The sequence below is a fragment of the Anthonomus grandis genome, chromosome 2 (assembly GCF_022605725.1).
Source record: "Anthonomus grandis grandis chromosome 2, icAntGran1.3, whole genome shotgun sequence".
NCBI classification, from domain to species: Eukaryota; Metazoa; Arthropoda; class Insecta; order Coleoptera; family Curculionidae; genus Anthonomus; species Anthonomus grandis.
Genome location: NC_065547.1, coordinates 47,618,974 through 47,642,511, shown reverse-complemented (window position 1 = coordinate 47,642,511; position 23,538 = coordinate 47,618,974). Strand labels below are relative to the sequence as shown.

The following is a 23,538-nucleotide window of genomic DNA, read 5'->3' as shown; positions in this document are numbered from 1 at the left end:
CCTCCCCATACCAAAATACCGTACCATATAAGTGACTCAACTAATGCCTTATATATTACTATCAGTAACTTTTTAGATAATATTTCTCCTAAAATGTAAAATTTATATATTAATTTCCTGATGCTATTTTTTAGTTTGATTATATGACTTTCCCACTTCAAGCTTTTGTCAATTATTATACCCAAATATTTTGTATTATTTACTTCCTTCATATTAGTTTCAAAATTTGGTACCGAGATACACGAATATCTAGGGCGATTTGCTGCAGAGGCAGAAAAAGCTATGTAATTAGATTTTGTTTAAATTAAGTGTTAATTTATGATGATTCAGCCAGTGTTTTATTTTTATTAATCCCCTCTGTGTCTTTTTTTTCACATTCTCCCAAGTCTCTCCCGAGAAAAGCACAACAGTATCATCAGCATAGGATATTGTAACAGCACAACCTTCTTTATCTCGAGTAAAGATGGCTGTGTCATTGCTTTTATTTGTTTGTTCATTTGTAGCTTCAGATACAAACTTATAAATTTTTTTAATATTATTTTTGTTTTCATTTATTTTGTTATTGTAATAGTCATACTTGCATTTTATAAGTATTTTACTCAAGGTGTTACGATAAGTCTTGTACTGACCTTCTATTACATTATTTTCTTTATTTTTTAACCATTTTTTTTAAGTTTGTCTCTTTTTTTTATTGACTCTATGATGCCATTTGTAATCCATGGTTATTATAGTTTCGCACAGTGATTATTTTTGAGGAGAATGATTCATTGTAAAATTTCATAAATATATTATAGAATTTGTCAGTGGCTTCTTGTGAATCATTAGAATTTATAACTGATTGCCAATTTTCTATTTGTAATTTCTCAGTGAATTTAATGTCATCAATTTGCTCTATTTTTATTTGTTTTATTTCATTTCTTTTATTATTGGTATCATTAGTCTGGTTTGTTACATTTAGTATGATTGGATAGTGATCAGTTAAGTCAGAATTTAATACAAATGAGTTAAAATTCAACTTATTTGTTTTTAATTTCCTTCGCACAAATAAATGATCAATAAAAATTAATTTGATTGTTACGATCATCAGAAATATCAAAGTTAGTATCACCAATAAAGATATCAATGTCACTCTTTAACTTATCTATAAAATAGGAATTTATATCCTCAATAAAATCGTTTTCGTTAGTGGATGGTTGCCTATATAAACCAGTTATACCAAAGCATACACCCTGGATGTCTAAGTTTATTTTACTGATAGTAACTAGAGATTTAGGTAATGTAATGTCAACGATTTTAACATTTAAATTTACTTTCGTATAAATTAACATTCCATCGTTTTTATTGTATTTAGCGTTATTTTAATAGACATTATACCCAGGTATATTAAATTAAATTGATTGCAATGCGAATCACAGAGTTGAAAACATTCTAAAATTATCACATCACAAAAGGATAATTTAAAACTTTCTAAAGTGTCAATAATTCTTCAAAATTCTTTTTTACACTTCTTGTAGTACACTTAATATATTCTTACTTGTATTCAGCTTTGATGCTAATATGTTTTCAGATATTCCTTCTTCTGGATTTCCACTATTTTCTTCATCTTTTTCCAGACTCTCAAGTACTTCTGCTTCTGGTAGTATGACCATCAGAACTGTCTTGAGTCTATTGATTATCCATTGTAGTCTATTTTACTTTTTGGGATGTTAACCGCATATTTATAGGAAATCACCTGTTCCTTTACAGACCTTCCTTAAATGACAGAGTCTCGTTTTTTTTTTTTAAATCCTAGACTGTGGCAAACACCACTACATATAGCGGCCGCCCATGACGCTTACAATTGCGTAGACAAACTTCTAAGCATCATCCCAAACCCTAATGTAACAGACCGGGCGGGACGTACGGCGTTACATCATGCCGCTTCTAACGAAAACGGTTCTGTGGTCAAGCTACTTATCACCAAAGGCTGTATCGTTAATGCTTGCGATAAGAAAGACTGTAGGCCGCTACATTTGGCTGTCCAGATGGGTCACCAGGACAACGTCGAGCTGCTGTTACAATATCAGGCCGACGTCAACGCCAAAGACCGAAACCTTTATACGCCTTTACATGTGGCCGCAGCCAATGGTCAGTTTAGTTTTTTTCTTTTATTTTAATATTTACTCAAAATGATTTTCATTATTTGAGGTTTTAAAGTAATTACCCGAATACTGATAGAAGCTGGGGCCGAAGTGAACGCACAAAATGCTTTCGGTAATACGCCGTTACATGTGGCGTGCTTAAATGGGAATTTGTCCTGTTGCGAGGAATTGACTTTGGCGGGAGCCGATATAGAAGCTGTCAATTTTAGAGGTAATTTTATTTTTTATTTATTTGTTGCAAACGCCATTTAGTGCAGGTGTAGTACGGTTTTGAAAAAATAAAAATTTCTAACAGGCCAACCTCACCGGGAAATGGTAGGAATAGGAATTACACAATACTTAGATTAAAAATGCAGGATTGGAAAGTTGTGGATAATTAAAAAATACACGATTTTTATTTGAAATATTTTTTGATATAACCTAAAAATTTCGAAGAAAAGTGGAAAAAAAACAATTTTGTAATTTTTTATTTTTAACTTCGCCAAAAAAAATCAAATCTTTATGAAAATTGGCTTAATTGTAGCTGTTTGTATGCCAAGAATGTAGAATTTTTTTTATTCTAAGTTAATTATTAGTTCTTGAGAAATTAACGATTTTTGAAAAAAATACGGTTTTTTCAAGCTACGCGAGAACCCTTTTTTTGATGCCTTAGACCAAAGATAATTATACTAACGAATAGATAACCCACGTAAATGGAAATCTGTGAACCGACAAGGAGACATCAATGCTTCCTTAAATAAGAATATTTTATGCGCTAACCCTGTAAGAATTGAAGCGACGTTGCCATTACTGATAACATTTTAAATTTTATCTGTTAGTGAATAATTCTCGCGCGCCGCGCCTCGCCGTATAAAGGCAGAACGAGGTATTCGCAAAAATTAAGTTTTGGGAAAATGGATGTTTTAATTAATTTTTAGTTTATTCTTAATATATTGATTTAACTTATTATTAGAAACTTGTGACTATGTTTTTTACTTTATTTATTTAGATACACTGAGATAAACTTGCCTGGGCCTTAATATATAGTGAGGTTTTGTCGCCTGCATTATTCGCTTCTGTAAAACTACATAAAGTCTCACACCTACCATATTATTGCATTGAAGAAATGTGTAAAAATCGCGATAAATTGTTGAGTCATCATTTTGGTTTTGTTCGCATTAAAATTAAAATTTCTCCATTATTATTTCAAACGCTAAAATTAAAAGAAAAATGCACGTGCCTAGAAAAATAAAATGATTCCAAATCTATAAAGACTTAATTTTTGGCATTTTTTGCATTGATTTGTCTTTGTATCGCATCGCAGAATTATTATTGATAAGGTCTTAATCTTTAAAGTTGACAGTTGAAGTTAATTAGGAACAAAGTGGAGGATTATGTTTTAATATGTTTTAATAGAAAATAATTCTCACAAACATATTAAATAACAAAATCAAAAAAACATTACTAGTACCTATATTATTTTTATGAAGAAACTTAAAGTTATGGTTTAAAGCTAATTAAACAGGAAAAAATGCCGGGTTGAATTTTGGTGCATAATTGCCTATATTTTATAACAATAAGAAATTTAAAAACTTCTAATTTTAATAATATAGGTATGTACTTACATAATATATGTATATGTACTAAGTATATGTATATTATACTTCCTGCTTGAGTTATTCTAAAATTGGATTTTTATATACATGTAGGTAGTACATATTCACATTTTTATAAGATTTATTACTAAAATCTTTGATCCGCAAATAATTAACACTTTTAGACGAAAAAAAAGAAAATTATTCTAATACTTATACTTACATGTACATCACATACATATAATCTATATAATCTAATACACCTGTACACCCTGTATATATATAGCTAATACAATAGAAATACGAATTATTTTAATTTACAGCTATATAATTGATACAGTTAAGTGTTCAGATTCAAATTGTAGGATTTTTCATAAATATGAGAATACAGGGTGTCTCAGATTTAAAAAAATATAAATTTTGATGCAATTAATGGGTATTGTTTTTTTAATTTTCTCTCTAAAAAAAAGAAATTATAAAATCTCGCAATTTGATAGGGTTGATAGTGATGGGGAGGCATTTGACTTAAATATTTTTATGCTGGTGGTACTTCCGGTTATACAGAAAGTTAATGCTCATTAGCTTATATTAAATTATGTCTATACAGTGTGTCCCACTTAAAGGTTAGCCACCCCTCTAAAATTTTTGTTTCTTGACCAATTTTCAAAAACTTTTTTTTGTTGGATAGATGGTCAAAAATGGCAAGTTCGACATTTAGAGAAAGCAGGTCATGGCCTACTGTATTCAAGTTTGAAGTGCGAAAAATCGAGAAGTAGTATTAGCGATATTTATTTTTGAAAAATGGTACTGGATTATTGTTCAGGACCACTTAAAACATAAGTGTACCAAATTTGGTACAGGGTGTTGAAATAAATTGGAGTAAAATTTTTAACAGGCGCAATAACATCCTTAATCAAATACGAATATTTTTAAAATATTTTGGCTAATTGGCATGCGTCTTGAGAACACAAAATTTGGAAATATCCTTCAATAGTAAAAAACATTCATTCATGAATGTTTTTCGTAGATCAAATTTATCGTAGAATTAAAAAATTAAATGAAGTGTAGAGCGTGCCTTTTAAAATAAGGAAGTTAGCAACAACTTATGGTATTACCGGAAATGCCATCATCATGAACATATTTTAGTCATATGTCTCCATTAGCCTTATCATGTTACCAACTGAAAAAATTGTTTTCGATATATCGATCGCGTCAGTTCGTGGGACACCCTGTATAATGAAGAAAGCTTGATAATAACAAATAGTACGAAAAACTACTTATTTTATAAAATTTTTAGTTTTTGTTTTTGTTCTTTTTTTAAAGGCTCGTCCCATTTGCAAAATTTTAATTTATTAATGATAACCAAATGATGCACTAAAAAAAGTTTGTGTGAGTAACAAAAATCGTCCTTACTTCCTAGCCAAGTAGAAATCTCTTTTTGAGCAATAATTTTGTTCTTTATTTTGAGACTCAAACAATCTTGCGCTTTATATTCAATAAAATATTTTTTGGACAACATAAACATCTTTTGGACTGAACTACTGTATTTACTACCAATACAGTAGTAATGTATAAGATGACAAACTTATTTAACGGTCCACTAGTCAAGATAAAAAAATGTTGGTTGTTACCTGTAAGTACATTGCAATAAAAAAAGATATTTTTTAAATTTTTATATAGATTTTTGGCTATAAAGCTTAATAAAGCTCACAGAATCGGCGTGAGTTGATATATATGTCAAAGGTATTTTGACTATCAAAGTAATAAGTGGTAGAGATTTAAGCTATTTAAAAAATTTCTGTGTGTGACGTGCTATTTTATTGCTGTGCTATTTTATAGATTTGAGTGCTCTTTAATAAATTGTAATACTTTTTTCTCTAAGTTAAAGAGGAAAGCCAATCCCTATAAAAAATAACATGGGATTTCCTGTGTCCCACTTAGCAATGGCAACACTAAGTATACAAAACTGCATGAGCACAAAAAAACGATGGCGCGCAAAAGAGAAATTCTATCAAAAATATTTATATCAACGATCCTCAAACTTCCCCAAAATCGGTATCATATAATAACCTACCTATTTAAAAAGAAAAGCCTAACTTATATTTTTTGTCAACCTGATGATCTAAATTCGACGATTCGCTAATTTTTGAGTTTGTATACTTTAAAGTTGGTCAAGATTAGAAGATTCAGTATAATAAAATAAAATAATATATTTTTCGCCTTCACTCAAAAAGTTCACTTTATTGACTTTTACAGATGATGCAGTAAAATGATTAATAGGAAGTAAAATGATAAAGTTTACTACTCGAGCTTTAGCGAAGGTAGTAATTTTAAAACGCCTATTTTACTCTAATAAATAACTATTATTATTTGTTATGGTACTATTTTTAAGGTTTTGTCTCTATAAAGTAATTATTGTTTTGTAATTTGACTATTTAAACCGGTATTATATATTTTTATTCTTTAAATTTAATTTTCAGTATTCAAAAATTAACTTTGTACACCACCTCATAGTTTTACCACCTTAGACATTTTCCATTTACCTAAAAGTCAGAAAAATAGTTTTTGGTTAACTGTAATTTTCATTGCCGAATAGTTCCCAATTAAAACTTGAGATAGATATAGATTGTAGGTGATGCTCATTTCACAGGCATTCAGCTGTAACTTTGCGTAAAAATACACGTATTTATACCTGGCTCTTCTAGGAGCCACAGTTAAGACCCATGAAACGAACTTTAGATACAAGGTGTTCCATTTAAGCGGAAAAACGGCATATTTTTTACTTTTTCCGTATAGTTACAAAATTGAAGATAGCCAATCGACGTATTTTAACTCGGAGAATTTGAAAATCGTAATAAGGAAACAATGTCGTCAGTCTTTTTTGTTTTTTATGGAATTGTTTTCTTATTACGATTTTCAAATTCTCCGAGTTAAAAAAAGTCGATTGGCTATCTTCAATTTTTTTAAATATATCGGGAAAGTCAAAAAATATGCCGTTTTTCCTCTTAAATGGAACACCCTGTACTTACTTACTAAAGCACTTAAAAATCCAACGTTCGCAAATACTTATATTTTTATAAGGAAATTTAAAGATCTTTAACGTAGGATTCTCTCTTCTAATTCGCCTACAGTCATAATATTGGCATACATTGCCCGACATTATGTATTACAGAACCAATGACAAAATTTTAAAAAAATAACAGTATTACGTCCGTCACAAGAGTGAATAACAAAAATAATATTGTGTTGCTCAGCCGAGTCGCAGCCGCCGAATTAAATTTTGCAACGCAGCCAAGCGATCGGCCAGATTTCAACGCGTAATTTCACCGATGGATCCTCGCTCGAAAAGCGGGGATCCTTTTAGGTGGTCAAAAAATGTACACGGGATGGATTTTCTATAGTTTACTATTATTTTCTTTGCTTAGACCATGGATGCACAGACCGCGGCCCGCCGCACAGTGCGTCGATACGTGGTCTGTCTTTTTATCAAGAATGCATACCAATGTGATAAAAAAATGCAAACAATTGCATGCCCGTCACCACCAGAGTTACACATATTTATTAAAATTCCCAGTTAAAAATACTCATCATACTCAAATTTCATAAAATCACGAGGACTCAATCACAGACAAATCAAACATTTACTGCATTATACAGAAGTAAGGTGGCTAAGTCGTGGATTGACATTGGAACGATTTCTAAATTTAATAAAAGAAATTGGAATATTTCTGGCGGAAAAGCAAAGGGATGTTCCGGAACTTAAAAATCCTGATTGGTTGTGTGATTTAGCTTTTTTAGTTGACATTACAAATCATTTGAATGTCTTGAACACACGGCTTCAAGACAAAAATCAACTGATTTCAAATCGTTTTCCAAATTATAAGAAAATGGCTAAAACTGCGATTAATTTCAGTTATGTAGAAAAGCTAGATATTTTGATTCAATCTTTTCAAAACAGATTTTCGGAGTTCAAGAAAGTGAAACCTCTGTTGGACATATTCAGCAATCCTTTCATTTCAGTTGAAAATGTGCCAGAGTCAATGACATTCAAAACCACCGCAAGATTTACGCAACAAATTTAACGAAGGAGACTTGCTGAACTTTACCGCTGCATTGATAAAAATATGTACAAGTGCCATCCTATTTGGTTCTACCTATATATGTAAACAAACTTGTTCAATACTGTTATATTTTTTTTTTCTGAAGTGCAATAAAATGGAATGATGGTGGTGAAGCGATGAATGCCAAGTTAATCACAAGAAAAGAAGTACTAAAAATAGTGAAAGGTTTATGGCCTTAAGAGGGTCTCCAAAAGTTGTTTGATGCCCGGAGGAACTTAACCCCTCTTACCTGAAACGCCCAGAGAAGGAATCCTTCACAATGCTGCTAGCTCAAGCCGATGTGGGTTCTAGCTTCTTTCTCAACCAAATGAACCAAAATTTCTTAGGTAGTAACTACCCAAGAGTTACCCAACTAAATGTCAAAATCAGTATGGCGCCACCAAGTTTTGGATTTTATATAATCCCAAAGGACGCCCAATATTTATCAAAATTTATTTAGGCAAGTTCAAAACGAAACTTGGAAAACAAAATCAAAGTCAAATCAGTATACACTATTGTTTCCAAATTACCTATGATATTCCAACCTACTCAACTCAAGTGAAAAACAAATTAACAACAGAAAATAACAATTTATTTAAGTCTTGATTATCACAGAGAATTATGTTATGTTATTTATCGTTAAGAGGAATAATTATTTAAGTTGGTAATAAGGAACCACAACATCACACAAAAAATACACAATCAAAGTGTGGTTGTCAAAATAAAATAAATTATGTTACACCCAAACCTTTTGGGGAATGAAGCTTCAATTCAATTAAACTAATAACTTACATGGCCCGGTATATCCCGCTACGGACATTGACCTAAGCAAAAAAAAATAACAACCCTAACTGTTGAAGCTTCCCCACTTAAAATTACCCTTTTATTAGTTTACTCTAATATTTACTAGCTAATCTGAGAAAATTTGACATCTTAGGAGTAATCTGAAAATAAATAATATAACCCAAGTATATACTCGTAGTACTACGAAGCCGGCTGCGTCTTACCTCACAGGAGTCACTTGTCACATATATATGTACTCTTATCAGTAATATTCAATAATAAAATAGCATCGATTAAATAATTTCAATAAAATTTTAAATAAACTTATGTATGTATCTCAACTCAAAAGATAAAAGTTGTGATAATAAAAATAAAATAAGTGAATAAAAAAATGTTATGTTGTGTCACTTAGCTCCACACACAGCAGACTACTTCCGATTCGAGACTCTCCCAGACATCCAATTCCCAGTCAAGAAAAACTGCAGGCTTCCAAGCTTCACCTCTTCCACTTCAGAATACGCCAAGCTCTGGTAGTGGTCTAGGTTAGACGTTAGCTCACAGTTGCTTAAAATCTCCTTCTAGATTAGAGCCAGTAGAGTAAATAACCCCAAAACGAAAGCACCATGTGGCCTGAAGAAATCAGGTCCGTACAAAAAAAAAATCAGTCCAAAATCCATGTTATGTAGCTCTAGTAGCCAAAAGAAAAGAAAAAACCTATACTATCAGTATAAACGATAAATTCAAGAATACCTACTTGCTAATTAAATTGTCCCCTGCCAATGCCAATCAGAACCGCTATTTTGCCGATGTTCGAGGGCACGTGAAAAATTATTAGGTTTTAAATCGCCATAAAGGCCAGTAAATTCAACAAAACAACAAATTATAGCATTACGCCCAAAAAGTGGATTTACTATCACCACATTTAGTCAATTATATCCCCATGTGGGTAAAATTCACACGAATTTCAAAAAGAACTAAAGCACTCTTCACTTCATGACGGCGGTCTGGGAAAAGGAACGACCGCAGAGGTCAAACCCGTATTTAAGCAATCCCGCACAAAGTGTATTGCCAATCGAAATATATAACAAAATAACTTAACTTTTTTTTATAAGTACCATAAAACCTTTTATAAAAAATAAATAACAAAATTTGTGGCCCAAGGAAGTTGGCAATGAAAATATGTGTCACTATGACAATCAATTTCGATTTTGCCTAGACCAGCAACTTCTTGCTATCTTCCAAGAAAACTAATATTTACATTAGATAAAAAGAGACAAAAATTAGATAGGTCAGTCCGAGTAAAATCAACCAGCATATCTGGTATGGTCAAGCCAAAATCAGTTATTGTACTATGGACAGTACAACATACACAATTGTACATGCCCAATTAATCATTATTCGTTATAAAGTAATTAAATAATCAATATGGGATATAATTTAAATTCTAAAATATTTCTTTAGTCCAGAACCGGGTTTTATAAGAGTATAAATAAAATTTCATTAACAACCAGTACAATATGAAGCTGAAATGTACAAAACTAAATGTGTCCTTAAAAAAAAGAATACTGTAATTTGAAATGGCTAGAGAACAGAACTATGGTTTACTTGGGAGGCTATTACAGAGAGGGCATTACTAGTATTAATCATTAATATTTGTAAAATATCTATTTTGAAAATATAACTGTAATCAGTGCTTTTAATAAAGAGTATAAAATGCCAATTTTAACCTGTAACAATACTAAATAATAGTAAAACAAAAAATCGAAACCGCTTTGCAAATGAAAGTTTGGAAGCAGTTTTACGTGTTGCTACAAGTAAATTTGAGGCAAATGTAAAAAAGATTGTAAGCACTATGCAGTACCACGCTTCAAATTAAGAAATTCTTTTTCAATTTTAATAAATTATTATCAATTCTTTAGTGTCTTTATTTACCTGTACTTCTGGCTAGACTGATTTTTCAATGTTGTATTTTTCAGCATACTGAAAATGAAAAAAAATAGTTATGTTAGGTGTTTTGTGTATGTTATGGTCTGATGATGCTCTAGTCGAGCAAAACATGTAACCTTTGTAATTGTATTAAATGTATTTGTGATGCTGTAGATGTTGTGTTTTTACCTTTTAAAAGTGTATGACCAACATCTTTGGGATAATGGATGAATTTTTCGAGATAAAAAATAGTGTTATTTGTAAACTTATAATATTTTTATATTAATTGAAAGAATGAAGAATTAGAAACATTTAATTTTTTTTTCAAGGACAAACTCCACTTCACGTAGCTGCAGTTTTTACCCAATTTAGCGTTCTCCTTGGCAACGATTGTTTAGCGTTTCTATTGAAAAAAGGGGCAGACATCAATAAATGCAGTGCAGATGGACGGACGCCTTTACACATGACAGCAATACATGGAAGGTATGAAGTTTTAGAAAGAGAGATTACAAATTATATTATTTCTTAAATTTTAATTATTAATATATAGGTTTACCAGAAGTAAAACCCTAATAGATAAAGGGGCTTTGATAGACTGTGCAGATAAAAATGGCTCCACACCACTGCATATAGCTGCCCAATATGGCCATGATATTTTAGCCAATACGTTGTTAAGTTTTGGAGCTGATCCTGCCAAAAAGGGGTAAGTTACGCAAATTATTTAAAAAATTCAATTTGAGTCTGCTGCTTGCTAGAGTGAAAATACTCGATAACGATAAAATATAATTATAATAATTTAAAACACTTGTAAGTATATAACAAGACTCTGCTTAAAAATATAAAAGAAAAGCTCATGAGGACAGTTTATTAACAGGGTTTAAGAAAACTAGAATAAAAAATATATAATAAGTAAGACCTAAATAATGGCAATGATCTGTTTATAATGTTATTTATGAATAGATCAAGCATTTTTAGTATGCTGAATAATGTTATGCATGCTGAATCTCATGCAATGAGTAAGCTGATAAATTTAAGGTAAGGTATTTACAAGTAATATACATATTTATATATTATGTTTTTTTTTTGGTTCTGTATACAAAAAATTAAGCTGTCAATTGCACATTAATTTAATGAAATAAAGCAGCTAATTTTAGACAAAAAAATAGAATTATATCGGTTTGAGCGAGTGAAGGAATCATTTAAAAATTAAAGTTTTAAGATTCAATTTTTGAGGATATTCTCCTGGAATCAGTTAAAAAATAAGCGAAGAATTTGTTATAAAATTAGTGTTTTCATACGTCATTGGATAAACTGCAACAGAAAAATACAATTTCAAATTAATACCGAGGATATTAAAGAACTGAGACAGCGATATATCCGAAAAACCACCAAAAAGTCAAGATTTTGGCTCTCTTTTTAAGAAGTTGAGGATTGGCTCTATTTTCAAAGAAATACAGGTTTCCCTTTGTTTTAAATATACAGGGTGTTTAGCGGAGGGTTAGCGAAACTTGGTGGGCATATAGATAGGCTCAGATAGAAGATATTTTCTTAATAAACTTGTGTTCTAAAAGTCTTGGGTTTTTTATATCATTGATTTTGTGTTATTTTCAGGATTTTCAAAAAATTATTCTGTCAATAAATTATGCCTTTTGACATATTTTTAAATTTTTTCAACATATTTTTCACGTTTTTTTTACATTTGTATTTAGTCTGTAATGTATCCTGAATCTAAAAAAATCATTATCAAGTACAAATAATACCGGAATAATTCGTTTTGAGCTCAAAAAGTTAATACAAGTAGCAAAAAACGTTATGAAAGGTAACTTAAACTTGTCGCAAAAAAAATACTATGTTCAGGTAGTTTTAAAAACATCTCCAGTTAATACTCTTTTCAATGATATACGATGTGTAACACAAAGCCGACTAACTTGCCACAATTCATGACTTGATTGAATATCCCCGCACGTGTAAATGTTGATTCATCTGTCCATAAGATGCTTTTTAAAAAGTGTCAATTTTCAACATCTGCGTGAAGCAAAAAGCGGCAAAATTGTACCCGTCGCTCATAGTCGGCTTGTAGAAGACCTAGAATAGAGTATCACGATGCCAGTAAAAATTGCGTAATTAAGTTGTTGATGTAGTATGAAATTACCTTGCACTGGGGTGTAATGGCAAGGATGCCTTCCTTCTGCCTTGACAACTGACCATGCTTTCCATGTAGAAATGTTCAGATCTGTAGCTACTTTCCTTGTACTAGTGGTGGGATCCTCATCGAATGCGCGAATTACGTTTTCATCTACAACAACATCATACTGCCTCCGATTGATCCTCGGTTCTTGAAAATTTAGATTGCCTGTTTCCCTTAATCGACGAAAAGTGTTAGCAAAAGTGTTGTGGTGGGGCACACGCCTATTGGCGTATTGCTCCTCATAAATTCTTTGTGCTTCTCGCGTATTACCATTGGCTCTTCCATAAGCATAGACAATACCGGCGTATTCTTCGGTAGTGTATGCAGCCATTGTGGTGATAATGATACGAAAATAAAAAAAGTCACAAAAACAATATAAAAACTCAATTAACAGCAACAATAACAACAGTATTAACAATAACAACTACAGAAAGGATAGAATACTAAATTTTGAAATAAATACATAAAATTAAAAAAAAAAAATTTTTTACCTTATTGTCCTTTAAAGTCATGAATTGTGGCAAGTTAGTCGGCTTTGTGTTACACATGGTATATCATTGAAAAGAGTACTGATTAACTAGAGATGTTTTTAAAACTACCTGAACAACTTGATAGATTTTAGTTTTTTTTTTTGCGTCAAGTTAAAGTTACCTTTCATAACTTTTTTTGCTACTTGTATTAACTTTTTTAGCTCAAAACGAATTATTTCGGTATTATTTGTACTTGATATTGATTTTTTTAGATTCAGGATACATTACAGACTAAATACAAATGTAAAAAAAAAACTTAAAGATGTCAAAAGGCATAATTTTTTGAAAATCCTGAAAATAACACAAAATCAATGATATAAAAAAACCCGAGACTTTTAGAATACAAGTTTATTAAGAAAATATCTTCTATCTGAGCCTATCTATATGCCCACCAAGTTTGGCTAACCCTCCGCCAAACACCCTGTATACATAAAAAGATATTTTCATTTGATATGGACTGAATATAATTTTTTTAATAGCATCAATTGCAAAGAAATGAAAAAACTTGTCAGACATGAATAATGTGCGGATTATTGTGAATAGAGAAAAAAGTTATATGAAAAAGTGATTAAGTAATCACTCCCGGGATTTTAGATGCTAACCTAAAATTCCATGCCCATGACTACATTATAAGAAAATTTTCGAAAAAAGTAGGATTTTTGATATGAATCTGTAAAAAATTTGTCTATGCAAACCAAATTACAGCTTTACAAGCGTTACAATTACGTTACAATTACAATAATGTGTGGTCACCTAAAGTAAAGAAAACAGTTAGACAAAGACCTCTGGAAAAAGTGTTGAAAATCAAGAGAATTACCTTAAGAAAATTAGTGAAAAATGGCAGTTTACCGTACGACGACATCTTAAATCGTATGTACATAATTTTTAATACCACACATTAAGTTTACTATTCAAAAAATTAAAAATAATCCTTCTTACATTAAACAACAATTTGGTAAAATATTCTTATCAGCTCGAACAATTTCACTTTTTTCTTTTATCGGCATTTCAAGTAAATCCCGCACGTAGAAAATAGCAAACCATACACGTACCGGATTTAATATTTAGACCCTAGTATACTAAAGTATGGAATGTTAAAAACTGTTAGAGCTAGTAGAACACTTAGTAAAAAGCCACGAAGAGATTAAGAATCAAATTAACACTCAACAGATCACTATTACTAGCACAATTACGGAGCAAATAAAAACACTTAAAGAGGAACTTCTGGTCAACGTTGATCAAATAAGGCAGGAAAACACAGCACTAGAGGAGTTAAAAGATAAGCTTCAGAGGGTTGAAAAGGATTCCAGGAGGTATAAAATCCTCATTCACGGGTTAGAGGAAGGAACGGACGGAAGTTTCTGACATAAGGGGGTGTTTAGAATTAATAAATCAAAACCTAGGAGTGGAGTGCCGTTTTTCGGATTTAAAAAACGTATTTCGTCTGGGCAAACCGGCTGCTGAAAAAAGGCGGTCACTCCCGTTAGAGTTAAGTAATTATTTTTTAAAGAAAGAGATTTTAAAAAATAGTAAAAAATTAAAAGGAACTTCTGTTTTTATCTCACCTGACTACACACCGGAGGAACAAGCAGACCAAAGACTTTTATACCAGCACCCGAAGAAAGCAAGGCAAAACTCAAATCAAGCGTATATAAAAAAAAACACACTCATAGTCGATGGTCAAAAGCGGACAATTGAAGATTTAAAAAGGGACAAAAATAAGCTGCATCAATCAAGTGAACCGGCACATAATCAAATCGGCCAAAAATCCCAAAAGCTAACCCAGGACTCGAGTAGTAATAATAAACGTAAAGCGCCAACGGAAGCTAGCGAAAAAAATACCCAACCTCCTAAAAGAAACTTAAGAAGCACAAGCGTCACTTGTAATGAAAATAATTATTAGACGTTTGCGTTGATAATAAATAGGTGATTTTGTTTTATTCTTTTAATTTAGTATAATAATAGGGATAAAAAAAACTTATATTAGTGTAGTTTAATTTTATTCAAGATATTTTAAATGTTATATTTTATTTTATTTATTTTAAGCTTGTTTTTAATTTTACGTATGTATGAATGTATGTTAGTTCTTTTAGTGTTGTTACTTTTAAGAAAATTTTAAAAAATAAATAAATATTCAAAAGAAAAAAGAAAGGAAAAAAATTATTAATATAGTTAGTTGATAAGTAGATTCCTAGTTTTAATTTAATAAAAACACATTACAATGGACACATATGTAAGGGATTATAACTATGCACCTGTAGATACACGTGAATATAATAGTATAGATCACTTTTTGGAAGACTTTCCAAATGGAAGGAATTTTACTGTACTGCACCAAAATATAAGGAGTATAACTGGGAATTTTGATCAAATGCTTATAAACTTTAATAAAATATTTAATAACTTAGATATTTTAATTTTAACCGAAACTTGGCAAATAAATGACTTAAATCTTTTTGCAATACCAGGTTATCAATTGGTGTATAGTTTTGGAACTATCAATAAAAATGATGAGGTCTTAATATACATAAAACAGTCAATAAATTTTACATACAATATTGTACAAATAGGGAGGAGTGTAAATGTCCCGAAATCCATGTTTGTCTTAATAATAACAGGCCACTTGTCATAACTGGAATATATAGACCACCATCAACAAATACGGATATTTTCCTTACAGGACTAGTTCACTATCTTAAAGAAAGTCGAAATGCTTATTTCGGGTATAGTCATATTATAGCGGGTGATATAAATATAAATATAAAAAAATTAAATGATGTTGAGTGTAATAACTATCTAAATATTTTGTCTGAATATAGTTTTTTATCTCTAATAAATAAAAATACCAGAGTTTTTGATAATTCAGCCACATGTATCGACCAATTCTTTATAAAAAAATTTAAAGAAAATTTTGATAGTCATCCTAGTGTTATAAAGACGCATATTACAGATCATTATACAATAGTATTACAACTTATTTTTACACCTTCAATTCCTAAGGCTAACTATTCATCAGCAAATAATGTAAAAACTTATATAGATTATAATAAACTTAGAGACTACTTAGGTAAAATGAATTGGACCTCTATGTATGAAATAACTGATGTACAAGATTGTTATTCCTGTTTTATTGATGTTTTAAAGAAGTTTATTGTGGACAGCACAAACGAAATACGTGTTAAAAAAAAAGGATATACCCAGAAATATCTGGATTACCCCAGGACTTATAAGGTCAGTTCAAACAAAAGAGTCATTGTATAAGACATTTAAATCAAATCCTGATAGGTATAGGGCTGAATACAATCAATATAAAAATTATCTTAATAATCTGATAAAAAAAGCAAAACAAGATTATATAAATAAAAAAATCGAAAATAGTCAGTCCCATACCAAATCTCTCTGGAATGCCATAAATACCCTAACAAATAATGAAAAGAAAGATGTTTTAATTCTAAAGATAAAGAATGATAGAAACCAAATAACCTCAGATTCAAAAGAAATATCGAATGTATTTAATAATTACTTTGCTGACGTTGGACAAAGTTTAGCAAAGAAAATACCTTTAGTTCAACCAAGCCATAACAAACTAAAAAAAATGGCTAATTCATTCTTTCTTGAGGAAACAAATAAGACAGAAATCGTAAAAGAAATAACTCTATTAAAACCAAATAAAGCGCCTGGGTATGATCAAATAAAAGCTGAGACTCTTAAAGAAATAAAAATGTTAATATCCGAACCTCTAACACATATTTTTAATCTTAGTTTTAAGACGGGTACCATACCGACGGAATTGAAAACAGCTGTAATAAAACCGATTTTTAAAAAAGAAGATAAGGAACTAGCATCTAATTATCGGCCTATTTCTTTAATAAATAGCATAGCAAAAGTTTACGAAAGATTAATTAAAGTTAGATTATCTATCTACCTTAAAAAATACGACTTGACATCAAACAGACAATTTGGTTTTCGCGAGGGCATTAGTACCCAAGACGCAATAGGCAATTTAACTAAAAAAATCTACAAATCTCTCGATGGTTGTAATCCTTGTCTATGTGTCTTCCTGGCTAAGGCATTCGATACAGTTGACCACCATAAACTGTCGGAGGACTTGGATAATATTGGAATACGGGGAATAGCGCATAAATTATTTATCTGGTCGCACCCAAAGGGTTGCCATAGGAAATATTTTTAGCGAAACAAGAATTGTAAAGTGCGGTGTACCTCAGGGCACTATACTAGGACCTTTGTTTTTTATAATTTACTTAAACTCTTTATTGGAAACAAATTTTTCAGCAGATATTATTAGCTTCGCGGATGATACAGTTTTATTTTTTACCGAAAAAAACTGGGAAATTGTAAAAAGAATTTCAGAAGAGGTTTTAAAGGATGTTCTTAATTGGTTTTCGAGCAGGAAATTGAGTGTGAATTATGATAAAACTAAATTTCTGCGTTTTTCATCATACAGAGATGGTCTTCCAAATTATGATAGGTTAAATATTCAATTGAACGATAAGATAACTTATATTTCAGCAGTACCTAGCATAAAATATTTAGGTATATACCAACTTAAGTGGAATATTCATATACAAAACGTTGCAAATACCTTAAGATCTTTATTGGGTAGATTTAAGTTTTTAGCTGGAATATTAAGCATTTCGCATTTAAAAATAATTTATTATGCCTTGGTAGAATCTCGTCTTCAATACGGAATTTTAGGATGGGGAGGGGCTAGAGACGTATTTTTAAAATGCCTAGGAATCGTTCAGAAGAGTATCATTAAAATTATTTATAAAAAACCTAGACTATATTCCTCAGATCTACTGTACAGTGAAACAAAAATTTTCGATATTCGTCAAATATTTTTTTATAATATTTTAACATATTTACACAAATATAAGTCAAACATTTCATTAATTACCCATCAGTATAATACAAGAAATCGTCAACAGAATTCCTCACAAACCACTAGAGCTAGGAAGACAATAGGGCAACATTGTTTTACTTATCTTCTTGCCAGATGTTATAATTTTTTACCAGTAGAAATGAGAGGTGTTATTCTAGGTAGCAACTCATTGGGATTGGTTAAAAGTAGGATCAAAAAATTTATTATCCTTCAAAATAGACAGCTTATTGATGGTTTGGTAACTATTAGAAATTAACATGTCCACTTATATGGCCCTTTAATTTTAATCTTGATCTGTGTCTTGCTTTGGTGCAGTACGGTAATAACAGTTTTTCAAAGGACTACAAAATACAGGTCTTTAGTTTGGTAATCCTGTTATAAAAATGTTTTGTTGAATTGTTTGATTTTTTTTTTGTTTTGATTAGTTTTATGAGCTTTAATTAATTTTTATGCGTTGCAAATAGCATTGCAATTGCAATAGATTCATAGTTTAGATTGTTTGTTTTGTAACTTAGTTTAGTTTTGTTGTTGTTGCAATTTAGGTTTATATTAAGGCGAAAAAAAATACCAGCAAGTCCTCGCACAGCGTACTAGCTCCTGAGGGCTGGGGGCATTATGTATTTATTGCCGATGTTTATTAAATTTACTTGTATTTCTTTTGTTATATTGCATTTGAAAATAAACATTATTATTATTATTATTACAACACCCTTGCACTTCCGCATTTACAATTCTGTTCTGCACTGCTGTTTTGTTTGCCTCAGTATAAAGTGGTCAAACTAGAAATAATACAAATATATTATGTAAATAATAAATATAATATAATAAGTTTAGTTTAATAAGTTACCTAATGAAGTCAAAAGTTGTGATAATTTGGACCAGTTCAAGCGGCACCTGAGAGGATTTGTTTTGAATAGATGTTAAAAAAATATTGTGTTATTTATTTTATTCTTGTCTTCGTCAGTGTTGTTGTAATATTTTGTCATTTTCATTGTATTTTTACCATTTTAGCTTTAATTTTAAACTTACAATTTTTAATCCAGGTTAGTTTTTATCACTTTTTAATGTCTTGCTTTTCGTGCTTTTCAAGGTTTTTGTATTTTTTTTCTCCTTGCAGTTTTATGTATTTTGTAGTTTATTTCATATTCTTTTTCATACCAGTTTTTTGTATGTAACTATTATGCTAAATAAACGATATTATTATTATTATTAAGTAAAATATATTTATGTTTCTAGCATAAACTATCATTTACAGATATGAAGGACGAACGCCCCTTCACATGTGCTGCCTCTCAGGATACGTGGAATGTTGCAGAAAATTCCTTCAAACCGGTGTAAATTTGAATGAAAAGGACGATAGTGGAAGGAGCCCTACGCATTGCGCGGCATACAAAGGGTCAGTTAATATTTTTCGTAGATACGTTTTTTTAACTGCTCTGAATTTTTCAGTTCTATCGAATGCTTAGATCTTTTAACGAGCAATGGGGCGGATTTTAAAATGAAGGATAATTTTCAGCGGTTACCGTTACATTATGCAGCCGCGCAAGGGCATTTTCAATGTGTTTTTACTTTGGTAGGCATTGGCAGTCCCATCAATGATCGGTAAGTAAACATTCTTATTTTTATTCATTTTTTAATAACTAAATAATTGTCATTCGTATATTAAATAAGTTTTTATGGTCTATATTGTTTTATAAATGAAGAGTCGGCTCGAACAACGTTGTAACTCGCAAATTTTATGAAATCGACTTAATCATGGAATAACGTTGTACGGCACCTAAAGCAACTGTATAATAGAAGAATATCCCTCTCTTTTTAAATATCCCCCCTGTAATGAAATATTTTAGTTTACCATTTTGCCGGTTTCCGCGGAACAAAGTTGTAAGTAGTAAGTAGTAGCGCACGAGATTGTTTGGGCGAATATTGTTACATTTTTGACGTCATGTCTGTGGTAAATTTATCGGATTCATGTAAAAAACGCAAATCTAACATTGCTCAGTGGCAAAACAATAAGTCAAAGTTAGCTAGAGACAAAGGAGGAGAATATCTAAGTAAAAGAAAGAAGATGATACCGGCAATGGTTCCGCCAGAAGAGGTAAGTCGAAAAACATTGTAACTGTTCTATTTTGGCGCGGAAATTTAACTGTCATGAGTTCGCAAGGTTTCTATAGTTTGCTTGATGAAAAAATGTAACTGTATTCTTTTTACTGTGCAGACTATGTACTTAAGAGGTACCTTATCATTTTGTTGGAAAAGCTAGTACCTACATATTTAGCATTATAATTTTTTTAATGTCCTACCATATCAATTTTCATCATCGTTTCGTTATTGCCTTCATATAGACATATTCTCTTGCTTTTCAGAATGTTGTATGCCGCTGTAAAAGGGGATGTTTTGCTGCAAAGCTAGAAGGCAATAAACGTACGATTTTTTCAAAATTCAGAAGTCTTACTTATAATGAACAATGCCAATTTCTCGCATACCAATGTATTAAGATACGTGAACCGATAAGGCCAAAAGTAAAAAATCAACCAAATCCACGCCGGAAGTGTACAGTTTTTTATTATTTACCTCTTGAGCAAGATAAGATACGAGTTTGCCAAAAAACTGTCACAGATACCCTTAGAGTAACACACCAAAGAATACAAATGTTAGTAGAAAAATTGAAGAACAATATTGACATTAAAGATTTCCGAGGACGTCATACCAATCGGCCACATGCTATTCCAGGAAATGTCAAAGAATTGATCAGGGAACATATTTTGTCTTTTCCTAAACAGGAAAGCCACTACTCACAATCAAAAACTCATACAGAGTTCCTGTCCGAAGATCTCAACTTAAAAATAATGTATAAGCTCTTTTGTGAAAAATATCGAGAGCATAAGAATATATCAATCAGGACATTTGCGCACATTTTGCGACAAACATTATATTATTAGGAACTCCAGAGGTGGGTGAAGAACAAGCAGATCTAAAGCCTTAGACCACTACAAACTGAGAGCGATTAACTAAATAGGAGTTAAGGAGCTTTATCAAGCGATCGTAGAATCCAAACTGGTATTCAAGCTTATTTAATAGGATGAAGTAGTCAATCTTGTCAAAAGCCTTTTGAAAGTCTGTGTAGATAACATCGATTTGACCTCTATCATTAAGTGCTTCGCACACAAACTGAGAGAAGAATGCTAGGTTTGTAGTACATGAGCGGCCAGAAACAAAGCCATGTTGATCGTTGGCCAGCATGGACTTGACCTTGGGAAAAATTAATTTATAAAGAGCCAACTCGAATAACTTTGCTTTTGAGAAACTTGCTCGCCATTATAATGTCGGTAGCCGCGGGCGCGACGACGTCTATGCAAGTTAAGGGAGGTTCAGAGACGACAGGATGATCGCTGGGAAGTGAGTTCGTGTATACACTCCTGAAATAATCTCCAAAAGCGGACACAATGCTGTCAGGCGTATTGTATGATTGGTTAGAAAGCTTCATTGAGCCGAGGATTTGAGACTGATTACGTTTTATTACGTTAAGTTATGTGCTGCCACTACTGAGGAAGAAAGACAGAATATAACACAAGAAATGCAAATTCATCAGGTGCGTGCTAAAGCAGGGTATGCACAAATCAATGAAGATACACAGCTGGCAAAAAGCAATCCATCTAATATTTTTGTTCTATTCATTGATTTGCAACAGGTCTTTTTCTGTTCCACTTTATATCACTTCAGCGTATTTTAGCAACGCCAGTTGTCCAATTATAATTTAGATATACATGATGCGACATCTAACGATGCGTTTATGATGCTCTGGAATGAAACACTAGCAAAACGAGGATCCATAGAAATTTCATCTTGTTTACTGAAGTACGTAAAAGAATATTTCCATCCATTGCAAACAGGCGAAAGAAAGCCGCTAATGTGTGGGGCAGAACAATAACTGGCGAATCATTACAACTTTAAAACTTTTGGTGGATCAAAAATATTTCACAGAAGTGCATCAAAAATTTTTGTCAACTGGACACAGCTTCCTGCCCTGGGATAGGGACTTTTCTTTAATAGAAAAAAAACTGCGAAGGTTTTCGTGCCGGTAAAGCAAGCCTTTTTATGTCTTGTGCATGCAAAGGGAAGATTTCAAAGATTTGAGAGATTTGGAAAAAGCTCTTTACAAAAATTCCAAATTTAAACTTACGGAATCACTATGAAATAAAATTAGTTCTGAAGACCCAAATACATTGTTTACAAGAGAGACTCATAACGTTCTTCGACCCTGGAAACATATCACCATCGTGAAAAATATTGCAAATATAATAATACTATTTTACCTTTTTCCAGCATGGCAAATTTGCCGTTGGCATATTTTTTTGAAACAATTTATTTAACCACAATAATACAATGTATAACGAGTTTTAACAATTTCTCCAATCAGTGTTTGAAAACACTGGCCCCGAGAATAACAAAACAGTAATTAATTATCTATAGTAAACAAATGTTGCAATGTTGCTTATAATTTTTTATACATAAATTAATTAACATTTTTTAAATCTTTTAATTTTTTAACAAAAAATCTATAGTTATTTATATCTTTTATACAATGAGGTAAACTATTAAATGTTTTAATTGCATCTGTAATTGGATTTCTTAAACCTATGTTAGTTCTTGTAGAAACTTGATAAACATTATTTAGTGATCTTGTTTGATGATTATGTACATTATGGTAAAACATAATATTTATGTTACTTTTTTGTCTGTTGTTTATAATTTTATATACAAGTTTACATTGTTCTATCTCCAATATCACTTTTAATTTGTTTAAACTTAAATTTGAATAAATTGTATTAGAACTTGTAAGCCAATCAAAATTAAACAAAATTTTCTAAATTTTATTTTGCAAAATTTGAGCCTTATTAAAATTAACTTCACCGCACATACCCCATACTGGCAAGAGGTACCTAAAATGTGTGAGAAAGAAGGCATTATAAATTTGAAATTTACTTTTTTCAGACAAATAATCTCTACTCCTATATAAGGCAGATAGCATTGGAACTGTTTTATCAAAAATTTTGTTTAAGTGTAGTGACCAATTTAAATTTTCATCTATTTGCAAACCTAAATATTTAATATTCGACACTTTTTCTAATATTACAGTATTAATATTAATATTTAGATTATTGCTGACTGACTTATTTTTTTGTTTGAATATCATGTATTTGGTTTTCTCAATGTTAATTTTTAATTTATTTGAAAACAGCCATTTAAGATAACATTTTAGGTCATTATTAATAAGTTGTGTTAAAGAAGTTTCATCTGTTCCAGCATATACCAGTACAGTGTCATCTGCAAAGGTAAAATATCTTGCTTTTAGCTTGGCTAACTTGAGATTCAGTACATAAAGAATATATAAG

At 31.0% G+C, this 23,538-nt stretch overlaps 1 protein-coding gene across 2 annotated transcripts in view; it reads left to right on the top strand.

The window, feature by feature from the left end:
• Positions 1-23,538, top strand: part of LOC126747158 (serine/threonine-protein phosphatase 6 regulatory ankyrin repeat subunit A-like) — an 80,242-nt gene that overhangs the window by 8,669 nt on the left and 48,035 nt on the right. For both annotated transcript variants that reach the window (XM_050455667.1, XM_050455662.1), the window contains exons 4-9: positions 1,793-2,127; positions 2,188-2,352; positions 10,854-11,007; positions 11,075-11,227; positions 19,401-19,541; positions 19,595-19,747. In XM_050455667.1, the coding sequence (XP_050311624.1) occupies positions 1,793-2,127; positions 2,188-2,352; positions 10,854-11,007; positions 11,075-11,227; positions 19,401-19,541; positions 19,595-19,747 (1,101 nt within the window). The remainder of the gene's footprint in view (positions 1-1,792; positions 2,128-2,187; positions 2,353-10,853; positions 11,008-11,074; positions 11,228-19,400; positions 19,542-19,594; positions 19,748-23,538) is intronic.